Below are 16,549 nucleotides of genomic sequence, written 5' to 3' on the forward strand. Positions count from 1 at the left end.
GGATGTGTAAGATGAACGTCAAACTCCACTGATACTGGGGTAACTGGCAGTAGATCAGAATAGAGCAGTAGAGTTGATTTTTTGCAGTAGAATGATAGAATTAAATCACTAGAGCAGTAAATAATATTGACACTACTAGTAGTTGAAATATTATCTTAATAAGTTCATCAACTAATAAGATAAAGTCGCTTTAGTAAGATCATCTCCAATATAAAATGACACCATATGAAATCATTTCCTAAAGAATATATATTTAATAATAACGAAAAGAGAGAGAAAATAATAAGAGAGGAGCAAGACAATATTAATAAAAAAAAATAGTGTGTGTAAATGAAGAGAGATTTTTTTTCTAAAGGAATGTATTCTAGATAAACATATGTGAAATTTGTTGTAACTAGCAAAGTTTGTCATTCTTATTGGGGGAATAGCCCAAGTTTCATTTTATTAAGCAAATAGCCCATATTTTCGGCTCAGACCATAATGCCCTTGGCAAATTCGCGAATTGGTTAATTTAATTAACCTACTGGAGTGAGTTAGGTTAATTAATTAACTTATTGGTTGAAATATTAGTTTATATTCTGATTTTTTGTGAGTAAAGTTAATTTATTAAATGATTGAATTCGGAATTAGGTTAATTAATTGAATGCTTTGAATATCAATTGACTTAAGTTATGATTTTTGTAAATTTTTTGTGAATTTCAAATCATTCACGAATTAACCTAACTCACTCCAGTAGGTTAATTAAATTAACCGATTCACGAATTTACAAAGTGCCTCTCATCAATCCCCTCCATCGCCGCCGATTTACTCTCCGCCGCCGATTCCTCTGAATTTGGAATTATGTTAATTAATTGAATGCTTTGAATATCAATTGACTTAAGTTATTATTTTTGTAAATTTTTTGTGAATTTCAAATCATTCACGAATCAGTTAATTAATTAACCTAACTCACTCCAGTAGGTTAATTAAATTAACCGATTCGCGAATTTACAAAGTGCCTCTCCTCAATCTCCTCCATGGCCGTCGATTTCCTCTCCGCCGCCGATTCCTCTCCCCCACCGATTTTCGAGTCAATCTGAGCCGTCGTCGCCGTCGAGATCCGTACCCAAAGAGCAAAACAAAAGAAAGATGGCTCAACAAGCGATGAGCGTGAGAACAAGAGCAGCAACACCAGCAAAGGACGAGGCAGAGCTGGCTGAAGAGAAACCGTTACCGGCGGCACCACCGGCGTCGGCGATGTCGGCGGCGCTGTCGACGACGGCGAACCTGGCGAAGGTGCTTCTGACGGGGACGCTGGTGATCCACGCGGTGCTGTCGACGGTGGTGTTCGCAGTGGTGGCTGTGAAATGGATGAGGACAAGGACCAGACGAGTTTAGGTTTAGGGTTGGGTAAATTTAGTGCGAGGGTAATTTGGGTAGTCAATTATTAATTGGGATATTCCCTTAATTTATTCAAACTTGGGCTATTCTACTAATATTGGTGGACTGATTGGGCTAGTATGCTCATTCTCCCTAAACATATTTTGCATTTAAGTTGCTCTTAAATCCATAATGTATAAGCAAAATTGACAAAAAGTTATAAATGTAATGTTAATAAACAAAAAAAATGTTAGTGAAATAAATTTTTTACTACTATTGCTCATGTTCTACTTAAATAGTCAATTAAAATAGTAGATTTATACTTTTTTTTAATAAAAATGTGTCTCTTTATTATTTTCATGAAATTAATAATTTAAAACCTATAATATTTATTTTAAAATGTTTTAAAAAAATGAATGTAGATGTTTATAGATTTTTTATTTGGAAAAATAAAATTTGTAGTTGTTGTTTGTATTGAATTTTTATTCCGAGTTTAGGTTTAGGGTTGGGTAAATTTAGTGCGAGGGTAATTTGGGTAGTCAATTATTAATTGGGATATTCCCTTAATTTATTCAAACTTGGGCTATTCTACTAATATTGGTGGACTGATTGGGCTAGTATGCTCATTCTCCCTAAACATATTTTGCATTTAAGTTGCTCTTAAATCCATAATGTATAAGCAAAATTGACAAAAAGTTATAAATGTAATGTTAATAAACAAAAAAAATGTTAGTGAAATAAATTTTTTACTACTATTGCTCATGTTCTACTTAAATAGTCAATTAAAATAGTAGATTTATACTTTTTTTTAATAAAAATGTGTCTCTTTATTATTTTCATGAAATTAATAATTTAAAACCTATAATATTTATTTAAAAATGTTTTAAAAAAATGAATGTAGATGTTTATAGATTTTTTATTTGGAAAAATAAAATTTGTAGTTGTTGTTTGTATTGAATTTTTATTCCGAATTGACTATTTTAAGTCACTGTTTAAGAAAATGACGTCAATTATAACTCTATATTTTATATTTTACAAAGATTTAATGCCGCTTTATTATAGAGTGACGTTTAAAGTTTTTTTTTTTTGTAAAATTAGCCCAAATTCTCGTAACTCATCTAATTTTTTATGAATTCAAATGAAATTTATCGGAAATTATTAGAGGTTAAATTGGCTAAAAAGGTATTTTTTTCGAATTTGAGTAAGAAGTTCAATTTTGAATATTTTTCAACTAAAAAGTCTAATCTTAATATTTTTCTAATTTTAAAGTCTACAAAATAAAATTTCTCCATAGAAATGTATTTAGTATTTGTAATCATGTTTTTATTATCAATTTCTGTGACGCTGTCTCGTTGCGTCGAGTCGAGAGAACTAGAAAGTTAATTTCATAGTATATATTTCCATAAAAAAGAACTAGTTGAAGATACATCACTGAGACATTTTGAGATAGAAATGTGAGTGTAGAGTTGTGAAGCCCGAATACATCTTTAGCCCGGCCCATCATCAAGTGTTGTCGTTCTGTTTCAGTAAGGTGAGAAACGACAGCTAGTAGCAGCCTTTAGTGAGTTGCTCGCTATGTCGTTTCATGCCACTGAATTGGAGCCTTTGGATGCGTGATGATGGATGGTCAGGATCAAAAGGTGCGATACTTGGAGACCTAATAAAAGGACGAGAAGCCTGGATCGAGAAGCGTGAGAGTCATTCTGTTTAGTCTTCTTCTTTTCTAGGGTTTTCAGATCGAGAGCTTCTGAGAGAGAAATTGGTTACCAGATTGTAGTCTGTGAGTTTGTGAGTGGTTTGGTTGAGAACTCCTATGTTCTTGGCTACTGTGATTTGTCTGGTTGTATTTCTTTCGGTCTGGTTTGTATCTCTGTAACGAAACCTTGAAAGTTTGAGTAGTAACCCCGATTTCGGTCTGCGAGTTCCTCACCGGAGCTCAACGTGCACGTAGCAGTGTTTTACTGTGAAGCACGGTAAATCCCTTGTGTTTTTTCTTTATCGCTCAAATCTCCGATCCCAAAGTGTGTTTGGCCGTCCTTTCTTGTGTGTGTGTTCGATCTCGATTCTCAACAGTGGTATCAGAGCATTAGGTTAAACACAACACTGTCTTTCCGTTCCCGTTTACAAAAACCCCCAATCTTTGAGTTTTAGGGTTTGGTAAAAAAATCCTGTGTTTCTTGAGGGTTTTCTTGGTGAGGGTCCAGAAATCTCTATCGGTCTTGAAAACACTTTTCGTCATCGGTGGTGTGTTCTTGCAAAACTCGCAAGAATGAGTTCGCTCAAGGTAGAGCTTTCCTTGTTCGACGGAAAGGGCGATTTCACCAGTTGGAGCAAGCGAATTCGAGCCCTTCTCTCCCACAACAAAGTTCTTCTTGCTCTCGAACCAGATGAGAAGAAATGGAGCGAAGAGGCCCTGAAGCGGAAGGAAGAAATCATGGAGGAGGCGTACAACCTCCTAGTACTCAACCTCTCCGATGCCATTCTCCGCAAAATCGATGGTGCTGAAAATGCACTGCAGGTTTGGGAAAAGCTCTTGTCTATTTACTCTGTTCAGTCTGTTCCAAATCTTGCTTTTCTTAAGGGAGCGATCTTTAATTACAAAATGGACCCATCTAAGCCTATTGAGGAAAACCTGGATGAATTTCTAAAAATGAACCAGTTGTTGAAAGGGACTAAACAAGCCCTTGATGATACCAGCCTTGCAGTCATTCTTCTAAATTCTTTGCCTGAATCTTTTTCTGTCGTTAAAGACTCCCTACAATATACTGGTACTGTGCCCTCTCTAGATTTGGTCATTTCAGGTCTCAAGACTCGTGAGATTGAACTCAAGAAGAGGAGTGCTGGGTCAAATCTGTTTGTGAAAGAGAAAACTGACAATGTCTCTTCTGCGAACACAAACAAAGGCAAGAAGAAAGGAAAAAATTCCAACAATGGCAAGACAGAGGGGCGTAAATGTTTCTACTGCAAAAAGACTGGCCATGTAAAGAAGGACTGTTACAAGTGGCTGAACAAGCAAAAGAGCGAGAACAGCGAGACAAATGTGGCAACCACCACTACCACTGAGAAAGTCTTTGATGTTCTAAATGTGTCTGATCATATTCGCTCGAAAGAGTGGATTCTTGATTCTGGGTGTACTTTTCATATGTGTCCTTATTCTGACTGGTTCACTGATCTGAAACTTGTACAAAATGAATCTGTGTATATGGGTAATAACGATTCTTGCAGGGTATCGGGAATAGGCAGCATTACATTCAAGCTAGAGAATGACAAGAATGTTATTCTCACCAATGTGCGCCTGATACCAGATCTCAAGAGGAATCTCATATCTCTGGGCACACTAGACGACCTTGGCTATAGAAGCCTTGCAGAGAAAGGCGTACTCACAGTAAGTAAGGATGGTAAGGTGTTCCTTACTGGTAGGAAACACAATGGCTTGTATATTCTATGTGGTTCCTACTGTTGTTTCTCTTCCCCTGTTTCGCTGGTTACTACTAACATTGCAGATCAGGACAAATGGCACCTCAGACTCGGTCACTTGAGTCAGAAGGGTCTGGAAATCCTCGGCAAACAAGGTAGTTTTGGTAAGGAAAAATTTTACCAATATTAGTTTTTGTGAAACATGCATACTAGGAAAGCAACACCGCCTGAAATTCTCTAAAGGCACTCACTTGTCTAAACATGTTCTAGAATATACACATGCTGATCTGTGGGGTCCTGATAAGATCACCACTCATGGAGGTTATAGATATTTTTTGTCTATTGTGGATGATTTTAGTAGAATGGTTTGGACCTTTCTCTTGAAAACTAAGGATGAGGCTTTTGAGAACTTCAAAAACTGGCAGATTTTGGTTGAGAACCAATCTGATCAGAAAGTCAAAAGCCTCATAACTGACAATGGCTTAGAGTTTTGTAACTATTTGTTCGATGAGTATTGTGGCAGCAAAGGGATCTTGAGGCACGGAACTGTACGGCTCACACCCCAACAGAATGGGGTTGCAGAACGCATGAACCGCACGATCCTAGAAAAGGTAAGGTGTCTCTTATTCACCTCTGGTTTGTCTAAACCCTTTTGGGGTGAGGCCCTAGCTACTGCCTGTTACCTCATAAACCTAAGCCCCTCTAGTGCCATCAGTTTCAAAAGCCCCTTAGAGGTTTGGTCAGGTAGAACCCCTAACCTTAGTCATCTTAGAGTGTTTGGTTGTGTTGCTTATGCCCATACCAGGGAAGGTAAGTTAGACCCTAGATCAAGCAAGTGTGTGTTCCTAGGGTACCCTAGTGGAACCAAAGGTTATAGGTTGTGGGAATTAGGAGCTAGAGGCATTAAGATCATAGTGAGCCGGGATGTGATCTTTAATGAAAGTGTGTTCCCTTGTAGATCTTCAGGAAACCTTCAACATTCCCTTCTAAATCAACCTAGTAGCTCTAGTGGTACCAACTTTGAGGTGGAGCTTACCCCAGAACCCCTAGAGCCTGACCCTGACCCTACACCTGAACATGCCGACCCTATAGGGATTCAAGATGGTGAGGATGAACATGTTCAGGTGGACCAACTAGAAAGGACTGATCAGGAACAGTTGGGAAACTACCAGCTAGCTAGGGACCGGGATAGGAGAGAGATAAGACCCCCATCTAGATATTCTTTTGTTGATTTAGTGTTCACAGCCTTAGTAGCTGCCCAGGAGGTCCAAGTGGTGGAACCGGGAAGTTATATAGATGCTGTGAGATCAAAAGACAAGTCTAAATGGGTAGAAGCCATGAAGGAAGAGATGCAATCCCTTAAGGTTAACCAAACTTGGAGATTAGTCCCAAAACCCAAAGATAGGAAGATCATTGAGTGTAGATGGTTGTTTAAGTTGAAAGAAGGTCTCACCCCTTTAGAATCCCCGAGGTACAAGGCTAGGTTGGTCGCTAAGGGTTTCACTCAGCGAGAGGGAGTTGATTTCAATGAAATCTTCTCACCAGTTGTGAAATACAAGACTATCAGGATCATCTTGTCCATTGCTGCCCACTCTGATCTTGAGGTGGAGCAAATGGATGTTAAAACGGCTTTCTTACATGGTGACCTTGATGAGACACTTTACATGGCCCAACCTGAGGGATTCATTGACCAGAATCACTCAGATTGGGTCTGCCATCTCCAGAAATCCTTGTATGGGTTAAAACAATCTCCTCGTCAATGGTATAAAAGATTTGACGGTTTTGTTCTTAGCATTGGTTTTCACAGAAGTAATTATGATGCCTGTTTTTATTACTCTTGTGATGATTGTCCTGTTTACTTACTCTTATATGTTGATGACATGTTGTTAGTTAGCAGTTCCAAGTCAAAAATAAAAGAGCTCAAAGCCAAACTTAGTTCAGAGTTTGACATGAAAGACTTGGGTAATGTTAAGAAAATTCTGGGAATAGTTGTTGATAGATGCAGGAACAAGATGGAGCTTAAAATACAACAATCTACTTATTTGAAGAAGCTGATAGACAAGTTTGGCCACAGGAACCACAAGCCCGTACAGGTTCCTTTGGCTGGACATTTCTTGTTGGGCAAGCATCAGTGCCCTACCACCCTGTCAGAAATATCCAAGATGGAGAATGTGCCCTACTCTAGTGTGATCGGGTCGGTGATGTACTCAATGATTAGCACTCGGCCAGATTTGGCTTATGCTATATCCTTGTTGAGCAGATACATGTCTAACCCGGGTCACGAGCATTGGAAAGCTCTGCAATGGGTTCTGAGTTATATTAATTGTACTACTGATGTTGGTTTGGTTTACAAACACAGGTATGACTCACTTGATCTGGTTGGGTATGTAGATTCTGATTTTGCAGGTGACAGGGATGTAAGGAAGTCAACAACCGGGTATTACTTCACTTTAGGAGGTAATTGCATTAGCTGGAAATCCCAGCTTCAACCCCTGGTGGCGCAATCAACTACAGAGGCTGAGTATGTAGCATTGGCGGATGCGGTAAAGGAAGCCATTTGGCTTCAAGGAATGTTGAAAGACGCAAAGCTGCTGGAGGGAAAGGCTACAGTCTTCTCGGACAGTCAAAGCGCAATCCATCTAAGCAAAAATCCAGTGTATCACGAAAGGACAAAGCATGTGGACGTCCGGTATCATTTCGTGAGGGATAGAATTGCTGAAGGCGTGCTTGACGTGAAGAAGGTACCTACTGAAGACAATCCGGCAGATTTGGGAACAAAGGTGGTCACGAACACAAAGTTCAAGCATTGCTTGAACTTACTGTTCATTGGTTGAACAGAAGGTGAGTGAGCTATGACGGTGAGGTGACATATGCGGCTGTTTTCGAGGCGGTATGCATTCAGACTTCAAGGTGGAGAATGTAGAGTTGTGAAGCCCGAATACATCTTTAGCCCGGCCCATCATCAAGTGTTGTCGTTCTGTTTCAGTAAGGTGAGAAACGACAGCTAGTAGCAGCCTTTAGTGAGTTGCTCGCTATATCGTTTCATGCCACTGAATTGGAGCCTTTGGATGCGTGATGATGGATGGTCAGGATCAAAAGGTGCGATACTTGGAGACCTAATAAAAGGACGAGAAGCCTGGATCGAGAAGCGTGAGAGTCATTCTGTTTAGTCTTCTTCTTTTCTAGGGTTTTCAGATCGAGAGCTTCTGAGAGAGAAATTGGGTACCAGATTGTAGTCTGTGAGTTTGTGAGTGGTTTGGTTGAGAACTCCTCTGTTCTTGGCTACTGTGATTTGTCTGGTTGTATTTCTTTCGGTCTGGTTTGTATCTCTGTAACGAAACCTTGAAAGTTTGAGTAGTAACCCCGATTTCGGTCTGCGAGTTCCTCACCGGAGCTCAACGTGCACGTAGCAGTGTTTTACTGTGAAGCACGGTAAATCCCTTGTGTTTTTTCTTTATCGCTCAAATCTCCAATCCCAAAGTGTGTTTGGCCGTCCTTTCTTGTGTGTGTGTTCGATCTCGATTCTCAACAGTGAGAAATCAACGACATGTCTGGATAAATCATCTAATCTATTCCCTACAATAATTGACATGAAATTTACTTTATTATCAGTATAAACAAGACTGTTACAATCGCATCATATTTGTTTATTGTATTCAAAATCAGAATGTAAAACATACGGCACGTATAAATATAATGTAATATCGGAATAACGGTGTAAAAATTAATTGGGTGGTCTTATAGTCTACACTTGTCACAGTCGCTGATGTCAAATCTCAATCCGAAGTGTTGACGTCATTACTTCCACTTCCCAAAAACCTCAATGGAGCAGTACACTTTTGACTTATCTGCAAAACGTTCATCCACTTTGCTGAAATATTGAATAAGAAAACGAGCTGAGAGACCATAATTTTTTTCAACTGAAGCAAACCTCGATTTCCCATGGCTCCAAGAGTGGTGGCGTCAGTGGACCCGAAGAGAAAATAATAAGAGAGGAGCAAGACAATATTAATAAAAAAAATATAGTGTGTGTAAATGAAGAGAGATTTTTTTTCTAAAGGAATGTATTCTAGATAAACATATGTGAAATTTGTTGTAACTAGCCAAATTTGTCATTCTTATTGGGGGAATAGCCCAAGTTTCATTTTATTAAGCAAATAGCTCATATTTTCGGCTCAGACCATAATGTCCTTGGCAAATTCGCGAATTGGTTAATTTAATTAACCTACTGGAGTGAGTTGGGTTAATTAATTAACTTATTGGTTGAAATATTAGTTTAGATTCTGATTTTTTGTGAGTAAAGTTAATTTACTAAATGATTGAATTCGGAATTAGGTTAATTAATTGAATGCTTTGAATATCAATTGACTTAAGTTATGATTTTTGTAAATTTTTTGTGAATATCAAATCATTCACGAATTAACCTAACTCACTCCAGTAGGTTAATTAAATTAACCGATTCACGAATTTACAAAATGCCTCTCCTCAATCTCCTCCATGGCCGTCGATTTCCTCTCCGCCGCCGATTCCTCTCCCCCCGCCGATTTTCGAGTCAATCCGAGCCATCGTCGCCGTCGAGATCCGTACCCAAAGAGCAAAACAAAAGAAAGATGGCTCAACAAGCGATGAGCATGAGAACAAGAGCAGCAACACCAGCAAAGGACGAGGCAGAGCTGGCTGAAGAGAAACCGTTACCGGCGGCACCACCGGCGTCGGCGATGTCGGCGGCGCTGTCGATGACGGCGAACCTGGCGAAGGTGCTTCCGACGGGGACGCTGGTGATCCACGCGGTGCTATCGACGGTGGTGGTCGTAGTGGTGGCTGTGAAATGGATGAGGACAAGGACTAGACGAGTTTAGGTTTAGGGTTGGGTAAATTTAGTGCGAGGGTAATTTGGGTAGTCAATTATTAATTGGGCTATTCCCTTAATTTATTCAAACTTGAGCTATTTTACTAATATTGGTGGGCTGTTTGGGCTAATATGCTCATTCTCCCTAAACATATTTTGCATTTAAGTTGCTCTTAAATCCATAATGTATAAGCAAAATTGACAAAAAGTTATAAATGTAATGTTAATAAATAAAAAAATGTTAGTGAAATAAATTTTTTACTACTATTGCTCATGTTCTACTTAAATAGTCAATTAAAAATAGTAGATTTATACTTTTTTTTAATAAAAATGTGTCTCTTTATTATTTTCATGAAATTAATAATTTAAAACTTATAATATTTATTTAAAAATGTTTAAAAAAATGAATGTAGATGTTTATAGATTTTTTATTTGGAAAAATAAAATTTGTAGTTGTTGTTTGTATTGAATTTTTATTCAGAATTGACTATTTTAAGTCACTGTTTAAGAAAATGACGTCAATTATAACTCTATATTTTATATTTTACAAAGATTTAATGCCGCTTTATTATAGAGTGACGTTTAAAGATTTTTTTTTGTGTAAAATTAGCCCAAATTCTCGTAACTCATCTAATTTTTTATGAATTCAAATGAAATTTATCGGAAATTATTAGAGGTTAAATTGGCTAAAAAGGTATTTTTTTCGAATTTGAGTAAGAAGTTCAATTTTGAATATTTTTCAACTAAAAAGTCTAATCTTAATATTTTTCTAATTTTAAAGTCTACAAAATAAAATTTCTCCATAGAAATGTATTTAGTATTTGTAATCATGTTTTTATTATCAATTTCTGTGACGCTGTCTCGTTGCGTCGAATTGAGAGAACTAGAAAGTTAATTTCATAGTATATATTTCCATAAAAAAGAACTAGTTGAAGATACATCACTGAGACATTTTGAGATAGAAAGGTGAGAAATCAAACGACATGTCTGGATAAATCATCTAATCTATTCCCTACAATAATTGACATGAAATTTACTTTATTATCAGTATAAACAAGACTGTTACAATCGCATCATATTTGTTTATTGTATTCAAAATCAGAATGTAAAACATACGGCACGTATAAATATAATGTAATATCGGAATAACGGTGTAAAAATTAATTGGGTGGTCTTATAGTCTACACTTGTCACAGTCGCTGATGTCAAATCTCAATCCGAAGTGTTGACGTCATTACTTCCACTTCCCAAAAACCTCAATGGAGCAGTACACTTTTGACTTATCTGCAAAACGTTCATCCACTTTGCTGAAATATTGAATAAGAAAACGAGCTGAGAGACCATAATTTTTTTCAACTGAAGCAAATCTCGATTTCCCATGGCTCCAAGAGTGGTGGCGTCAGTGGACCCGAAGAGGAAGCCATGTCAGCAAAACCCGCCGCTACACAACCGGTGGCATCCGGAGATTCCGTCGGTGGAAACAGTCAAAGCCGGCGAGCTTTTCAGGATAGAGATGGTGGACTGGACCGGCGGTACCATAAACGACAACGACTCTGCTCTCGACGTTAAGCTCGCAGACCTCTCCACTGTAAGTATCACCCATAATCGATTGCTACTACATATTGATCATGGTTAATATCATCAGATATTCAAATGATTTTTTTATTTATTTATTTATATTATCAAATACGCCCTCGGAGGCTGGTTGTTATGGTTAAGAATAACTGATACACAGGTCCATTATCTGAGCGGACCGATAAGGGTGTTGGACCGGGACGGCGTGCCTGCAAAGCCGGGGGATCTTCTGGCAGTAGAAATCCTGGACTTGGGCCCACTCACCGGCCACGAGTGGGGTTTCACGGCCACGTTTGATCGGGAAAATGGAGGCGGGTTTCTCACCGATCATTTCCCTCACGCTACAAAGGCCATTTGGTATTTCGAGGGAATCTATGCTTACTCGCCTCAGATACCCGGTACTCCTTGGCCAAACCAATAAGTTACTCTTTGATAACTTTGTAAAAGAGAAAGAGGGTTTCGGGAGAGACTGAATACTTTAGAGTTACACTATAAAGTACTTAAGAATAATACATCAAAGAGCTAACGACTAAAATACTCTTACAATATTATAATAATAATCTTAATATATATTGACACTCTTGTATAGTCTTAATTTGATAATTAATTGGCTCGTTGTTTTTCCTAATCTTAGGAGTAAGGTTCCCGGGTCTAACTCACCCGGGAATAATCGGAACGGCACCGTCAAAGGAGCTCCTGGATATGTGGAACGAGAGGGAGAGAAAGCTCGTTGAGAACGGAGCCGAGACTCCCAAACTATGTCAAGTCGTTCATCAACGGCCCCTCGCAAGCTTGCCGACAGAGAAAGGTTGTTTCCTCGGAAAGGTAAAGCTGTCGGGGATTTTGGTCATCTGTTCTCACTTGCTATTTATTATCTCGCATGGCTTTAAAACCGGTTTTACAACCAGGTTCTTTTACTACTTATATCAATAGTCAGATTTACGTGTTCGTTTATGACCCAAATTGCCTCGGATTTCGTATCAGAACAAGAAACATAACGGTATGAAATAAAAGCACAAACAAGAAACAGATAAGTAGTAGAGAATTTTTTTTTTTTTAACGGTGCTTCGTCCATAGCGGGACTACGTGCACCATGGCTAGGTCTCGAAGTCCGAGAATTCCGAACCCGAATATCCAACAGCCTATTGACCATGTTGCGTTGCAGATAGAAAAGGGGAGTCCGGAGTGGGAGAGGGTAGCGAAAGAGGCGGCGAGAACGATCCCAGGTAGAGAAAACGGGGGAAACTGCGACATAAAGAACCTCAGCAGAGGGTCGAAGATATATTTGCCCGTGTTTGTGGACGGAGCGAACCTCAGCACCGGAGACATGCATTTCTCCCAAGGCGACGGCGAAGTCTCCTTCTGTGGAGCCATCGAGATGAGCGGATTCCTCCAACTCAAGTAATTAATCAATTAAAATCGACTTCTTTCTTTCGTGGGTCAAAACGCCGGTCTTTCTTATGGCTGCGTTTCAGGTGCGAGATCATAAGGGACGGGATGAGAGAGTATCTGACGCCGATGGGGCCGAGCCGGCTGAGCGTGAACCCGATATTCGAGATCGGGCCGGTCGAGCCGCGGTTCGCGGAATGGCTGGTGTTCGAGGGCATCAGCGTCGACGAAGCCGGGAGACAGCACTTCCTCGACGCCACCGTGGCTTACAAGCGTGCCGTCCTCAATGCCATCGACTACCTCCACAAGTTCGGATACTCTAAAGAACAGGTCTCTAACGTCGCCAACGCACACACTCTGTTTCTCCAATGATAACGAGCCGTGTAACGTAACTGAAAAAACAAAGAAAGTGTCTCAGGTGTACCTTCTGTTGTCGTGCTGCCCGTGCGAAGGAAGGATTTCGGGAATAGTTGACGCTCCGAACGCTGTTGCAACGCTCGCCATTCCGACCTCAATATTTGACCAGGTTTGTTGTACCACCTTCGCCGCTCGTGTTTTATGTTAAAACTTGAAACGAGTATGTCTACTACGAATCTAAATTATCGGGCTAGTTCTTTATAGTAGTGAAAAATATGACGGACGTATATTAATTGCAGGATATTCGGCCTAAAGCCAGCATGGTTCCGGTGGGACCACGGATAGTGAAGACTCCAGATGTGATGAAATGCACTTATGATGGGGATTTGCCAATCACAGAAAACCCTTCCTCTTCCTCGCCACCTTGAACATTTTCTTCTCGCAAATTTGACGAATGTTCATTATGGTAAGTTATGGATTTCAGGAAGCCAAAGAAAATATGGATCAGTTCGAGGTAATAACTTAATTTCCCATCTATAATTCACCGAGATGCAAACTAAATATTCAATGGTATGATCCCATTCTGCTACTTGGATTAAGTCTTGATTATATCTCATTACTGTGAGGGTATTGGTGTAAACTCGTATGAAGAATATGTAAAAAAAATTATGTTAAGTGAGAGTTATAAATAAAGAGGTGTGCTTTTAACTAGAAGATCCAATTACAAGCTTTGTTTCACCTAATGCATGCATCCCCATTGCAAGCTGGCTTAATAAAGTACAAACCTTCTAAATATGGGTTTTAGTTACCAAGGAGCATAATCCAAAAGGACCATTTCGGTTTAAACAATATCCAAGTCCCAGCTCTTAATCTAGTCTTATATTGGCCTAAAAAGAAAGAACCGTGTTCCTTTATCACTCAACATGATAAAAGTTGGGTCTGTTATCCCAGAATTTGAGGCTGAGTGTTGAAGGACAGAATTGAAGACGATGATCCTCTGAGACAGAAGACAATTGATACAGACCATCATATGATTTATGCCTATCTCTGTTAATGATCAACTCTTAAAGCTATTCTCCTACTTCTCCTAAATTAAAAAAAAAAAAAAAAAAAAAAAAACCCTTCCCTCTAGTCTAAATATATATTCATATGCACGAGCCTTGTGGTGGTGCACTTAGTAATATATGGAAAGCGTTCGGTGGTGATTCAGAGACGAAAACTGAATCCCACAAGACCAAAGCCAAAGATCTAGCTCCACACTGAGTACCTGAAAACACACACATTATCGGAGTTAAAAAAAAAAGAAAGAGGAAGATAAGAGAACAAGCTCGGACTAGCCTTACCTTCTTCCCCGATTCTAAAGCGATCAACTCCCTCATTTTTTCCACAGCATGGATCGAGCAAGCTCGCAATTCGACTTCCTCTTCGCTACCCGGGCCTATTTCTTCGTTGGCTTTGATTTTATCGTCGAGGCTTGGACTGTATCTCAGCACACCCATATGCTTAAGAACAGCCGGGACGATATAGTCTGCCATGATAGTGATGTATCCAATGTCGTTGAATTCTCCGTATCCTTTGCCCTCAAAAGCTCCCCACAGATCAGCAACAAATATCTGAGCTCTCTTGTATAAAAATACTTGTCGTCCTTTGTACAGTGAGTGGTCTCGAAAGCCTAAAATTAATTATCACGGGAAGAAGAAAAAAAAACTACAATTTAAGACATTTGAGTGAACCACAGAAAAAAAAAATACACTCAAGAGACTGTACCTGGAAAGTGTCGAGCAACAAGCTCGACGAGCTTGGCGGCTGATTTGCCACATGAATCAACGAGATTAGATGCTTTTCCGTCGAAGCATTTTTCAAGTTCCGCTCCAACCTTTTTTTGCGCAGATTCATGAAAAGCTTTATCTTTCGTTATAAAAGCAAACACGAGAGGAAGATCATGGAAAAGGTGTACGAGATAAAGCAGACCTCGTGAAGCAAACGAACTCGCTCATCCTCCAAAGGAAGAGGCCTCGGCCATTTTAACATCTCCCGTAATTCAGAACCTTTCATAAGCAAACAAAACAAAAGACCATTATCAGATCAAGAAAAACAAAAGACCATTTTCAACTTTTGGTCACACATTTCTTCTTTTGTTCAAACTTCAAAGAGAGAGATGGAGTTAAAAGGCCATGTAAGTACCAGTATATTTCTGCAAACGGTCTGCATTGAAAGCTGACTTGTCTTTCAGAAGCACATCTCTTAGTCCCGAGGCCAAATTATCATAATTCAATTCTTCGTCTAACAAAGACCATATACAGTTAAATCGGTTGCATATAAGACCTCAAATAATAGATATGACCTCCGAAATTGATATTTAGACCCAAAAAATCTCAGAAAAGGAAACTCAAGCAATTAATTTCCCCAATTCAAACAAAGCGCTTACCAGGCCAAAAGCAGAAATTCAAAGCATCAAGGACTAAGAGGTATTGAAGAGTGAGAGGTCCATTATCAAAGTAGTGAATCCCTTCGAAATCCCATTTGACTTCCGGAATCGAGTCAATTGTTTGGACCACTCTCTCAATCCCTGCATTCCCACAAACGCACGGTTCATGTATTGACAAAAGCTTTTTTTTTTTTTTTCAAGTTCAAGCGAAGACGAACCCACAGAGTCGACGACGACATGGGAAGAGCAGCTAGCCACCCAAGCGGAGGTTGACCTAACTTCGTCCATTGTTGTGGCGTTTTCTTTCTTGTACGAAAATTTCAAGTACGCCGTGCGAAAATTGAAATTCTGTCAAATTAAAATTTTTGAGGGAAAGAGAAGACAAACTTATTATACAAATTTCATAAAATAGTCCTCGTACAATTATTTTTTAATTTTATTAAATATGTCTATTGTACTTTTTTATGTTTACATGCAAAATCATATTCGATTTATTTTTCAGAAATCAAATAGAACACCTAAGCTAAGATTATGAATATGAAACAAATTTAATTAAGTAAATAAAAATAAAGTCTATGAATAAGTTAAAATAGGATAAGCTGCTTAAGTCTACGATTATTTTACCAGGGTCAACATTATTTGCGTAACTTTTTTAATTATTATTGCATAATTACACGTGATGAATATTTAATATTTAATATTTACCGTAAATCAGGCAACATCGCCATCGCTAATCAAGTAAAATCTTTTTACTTTCATATTATATAAAAATCAGTTCTTTTAATATATGCTCCATAGCGCTTCAACCTGGCCATGTTGGCCAATCAGGGATTGGAAGCTGATTACGAGACCTACCTCGTTGGCGGCTAAAGTATGGAAAGCAAAATATTTCCATTCTGACACCTTTCTTTCTGTGAGAATGAAGGCCAGTGACTCCTACCTTTGGCACTATCTTCTCTGGGGCCGCTCTCAAGATTGGAGTCTGATGGCAAGTTAAAGACGAATCTTGCATCAACGCCTTCACCGATAAATGGATCCCTCGTCATCCGAGATTCTCACCCATCACAACAGCTCCTTGGATGTGGAGTCATTCCTCTGAGCCTTCACCCCACCCCGGATTCGTTGATTAGGCACTACGACCTCTCCGGCACCTACACGGTGAAATTTGGGTATCG

General features: G+C 39.1%; 2 protein-coding genes across 2 annotated transcripts; one reads left to right on the forward strand and one right to left on the reverse strand.

The window, feature by feature from the left end:
• Window positions 1-10,883: 10,883 nt before the first annotated feature.
• LOC149379507 (uncharacterized) lies at window positions 10,884-13,621 on the forward strand. Its single transcript, XM_089602790.1, has 7 exons — window positions 10,884-11,213; window positions 11,361-11,598; window positions 11,835-12,025; window positions 12,366-12,601; window positions 12,676-12,919; window positions 13,008-13,115; window positions 13,246-13,621. Exons 1-7 carry the CDS (start codon window positions 11,004-11,006, stop codon window positions 13,372-13,374), a joined length of 1,356 nt encoding a protein of 451 aa, XP_089458916.1. The 5' UTR covers window positions 10,884-11,003; the 3' UTR covers window positions 13,375-13,621.
• A 432-nt stretch (window positions 13,622-14,053) lies between these two features.
• Window positions 14,054-15,751, reverse strand: LOC149379508 (uncharacterized). Its single transcript, XM_089602791.1, has 7 exons — window positions 15,593-15,751; window positions 15,375-15,515; window positions 15,131-15,229; window positions 14,918-14,994; window positions 14,714-14,822; window positions 14,290-14,618; window positions 14,054-14,213 (listed from the first exon to the last, which is right to left on the reverse strand). Exons 1-7 carry the CDS (start codon window positions 15,660-15,662, stop codon window positions 14,121-14,123), a joined length of 918 nt encoding a protein of 305 aa, XP_089458917.1. The 5' UTR covers window positions 15,663-15,751; the 3' UTR covers window positions 14,054-14,120.
• Between the last annotated feature and the right edge of the window lie 798 nt (window positions 15,752-16,549).

Source organism: Urtica dioica, chromosome 12 (assembly GCF_054948205.1).
Source record: "Urtica dioica subsp. dioica isolate 48M chromosome 12, U.dioica_male_clone48M_v1_H2, whole genome shotgun sequence".
Classification (NCBI taxonomy): Eukaryota; Viridiplantae; Streptophyta; class Magnoliopsida; order Rosales; family Urticaceae; genus Urtica; species Urtica dioica.

Coding starts and splice junctions, on each gene's coding strand:
- LOC149379507 (XM_089602790.1), top strand. CDS start 11,004: ATGGCTCCAAGAGTGGTGGCGTCAGTGGACCCGAAGAGGAAGCCATGT. Junction 11,214..11,360: donor AGCTCGCAGACCTCTCCACT/GTAAGTATCACC, acceptor ACTGATACACAG/GTCCATTATCTGAGCGGACC. Junction 12,602..12,675: donor AGCGGATTCCTCCAACTCAA/GTAATTAATCAA, acceptor GCTGCGTTTCAG/GTGCGAGATCATAAGGGACG.
- LOC149379508 (XM_089602791.1), bottom strand. CDS start 15,662: ATGGACGAAGTTAGGTCAACCTCCGCTTGGGTGGCTAGCTGCTCTTCC. Junction 15,230..15,374: donor GAATTTCTGCTTTTGGCCTG/GTAAGCGCTTTG, acceptor GGTCTTTGTTAG/ACGAAGAATTGAATTATGAT. Junction 14,995..15,130: donor CCGTTTGCAGAAATATACTG/GTACTTACATGG, acceptor TGCTTATGAAAG/GTTCTGAATTACGGGAGATG.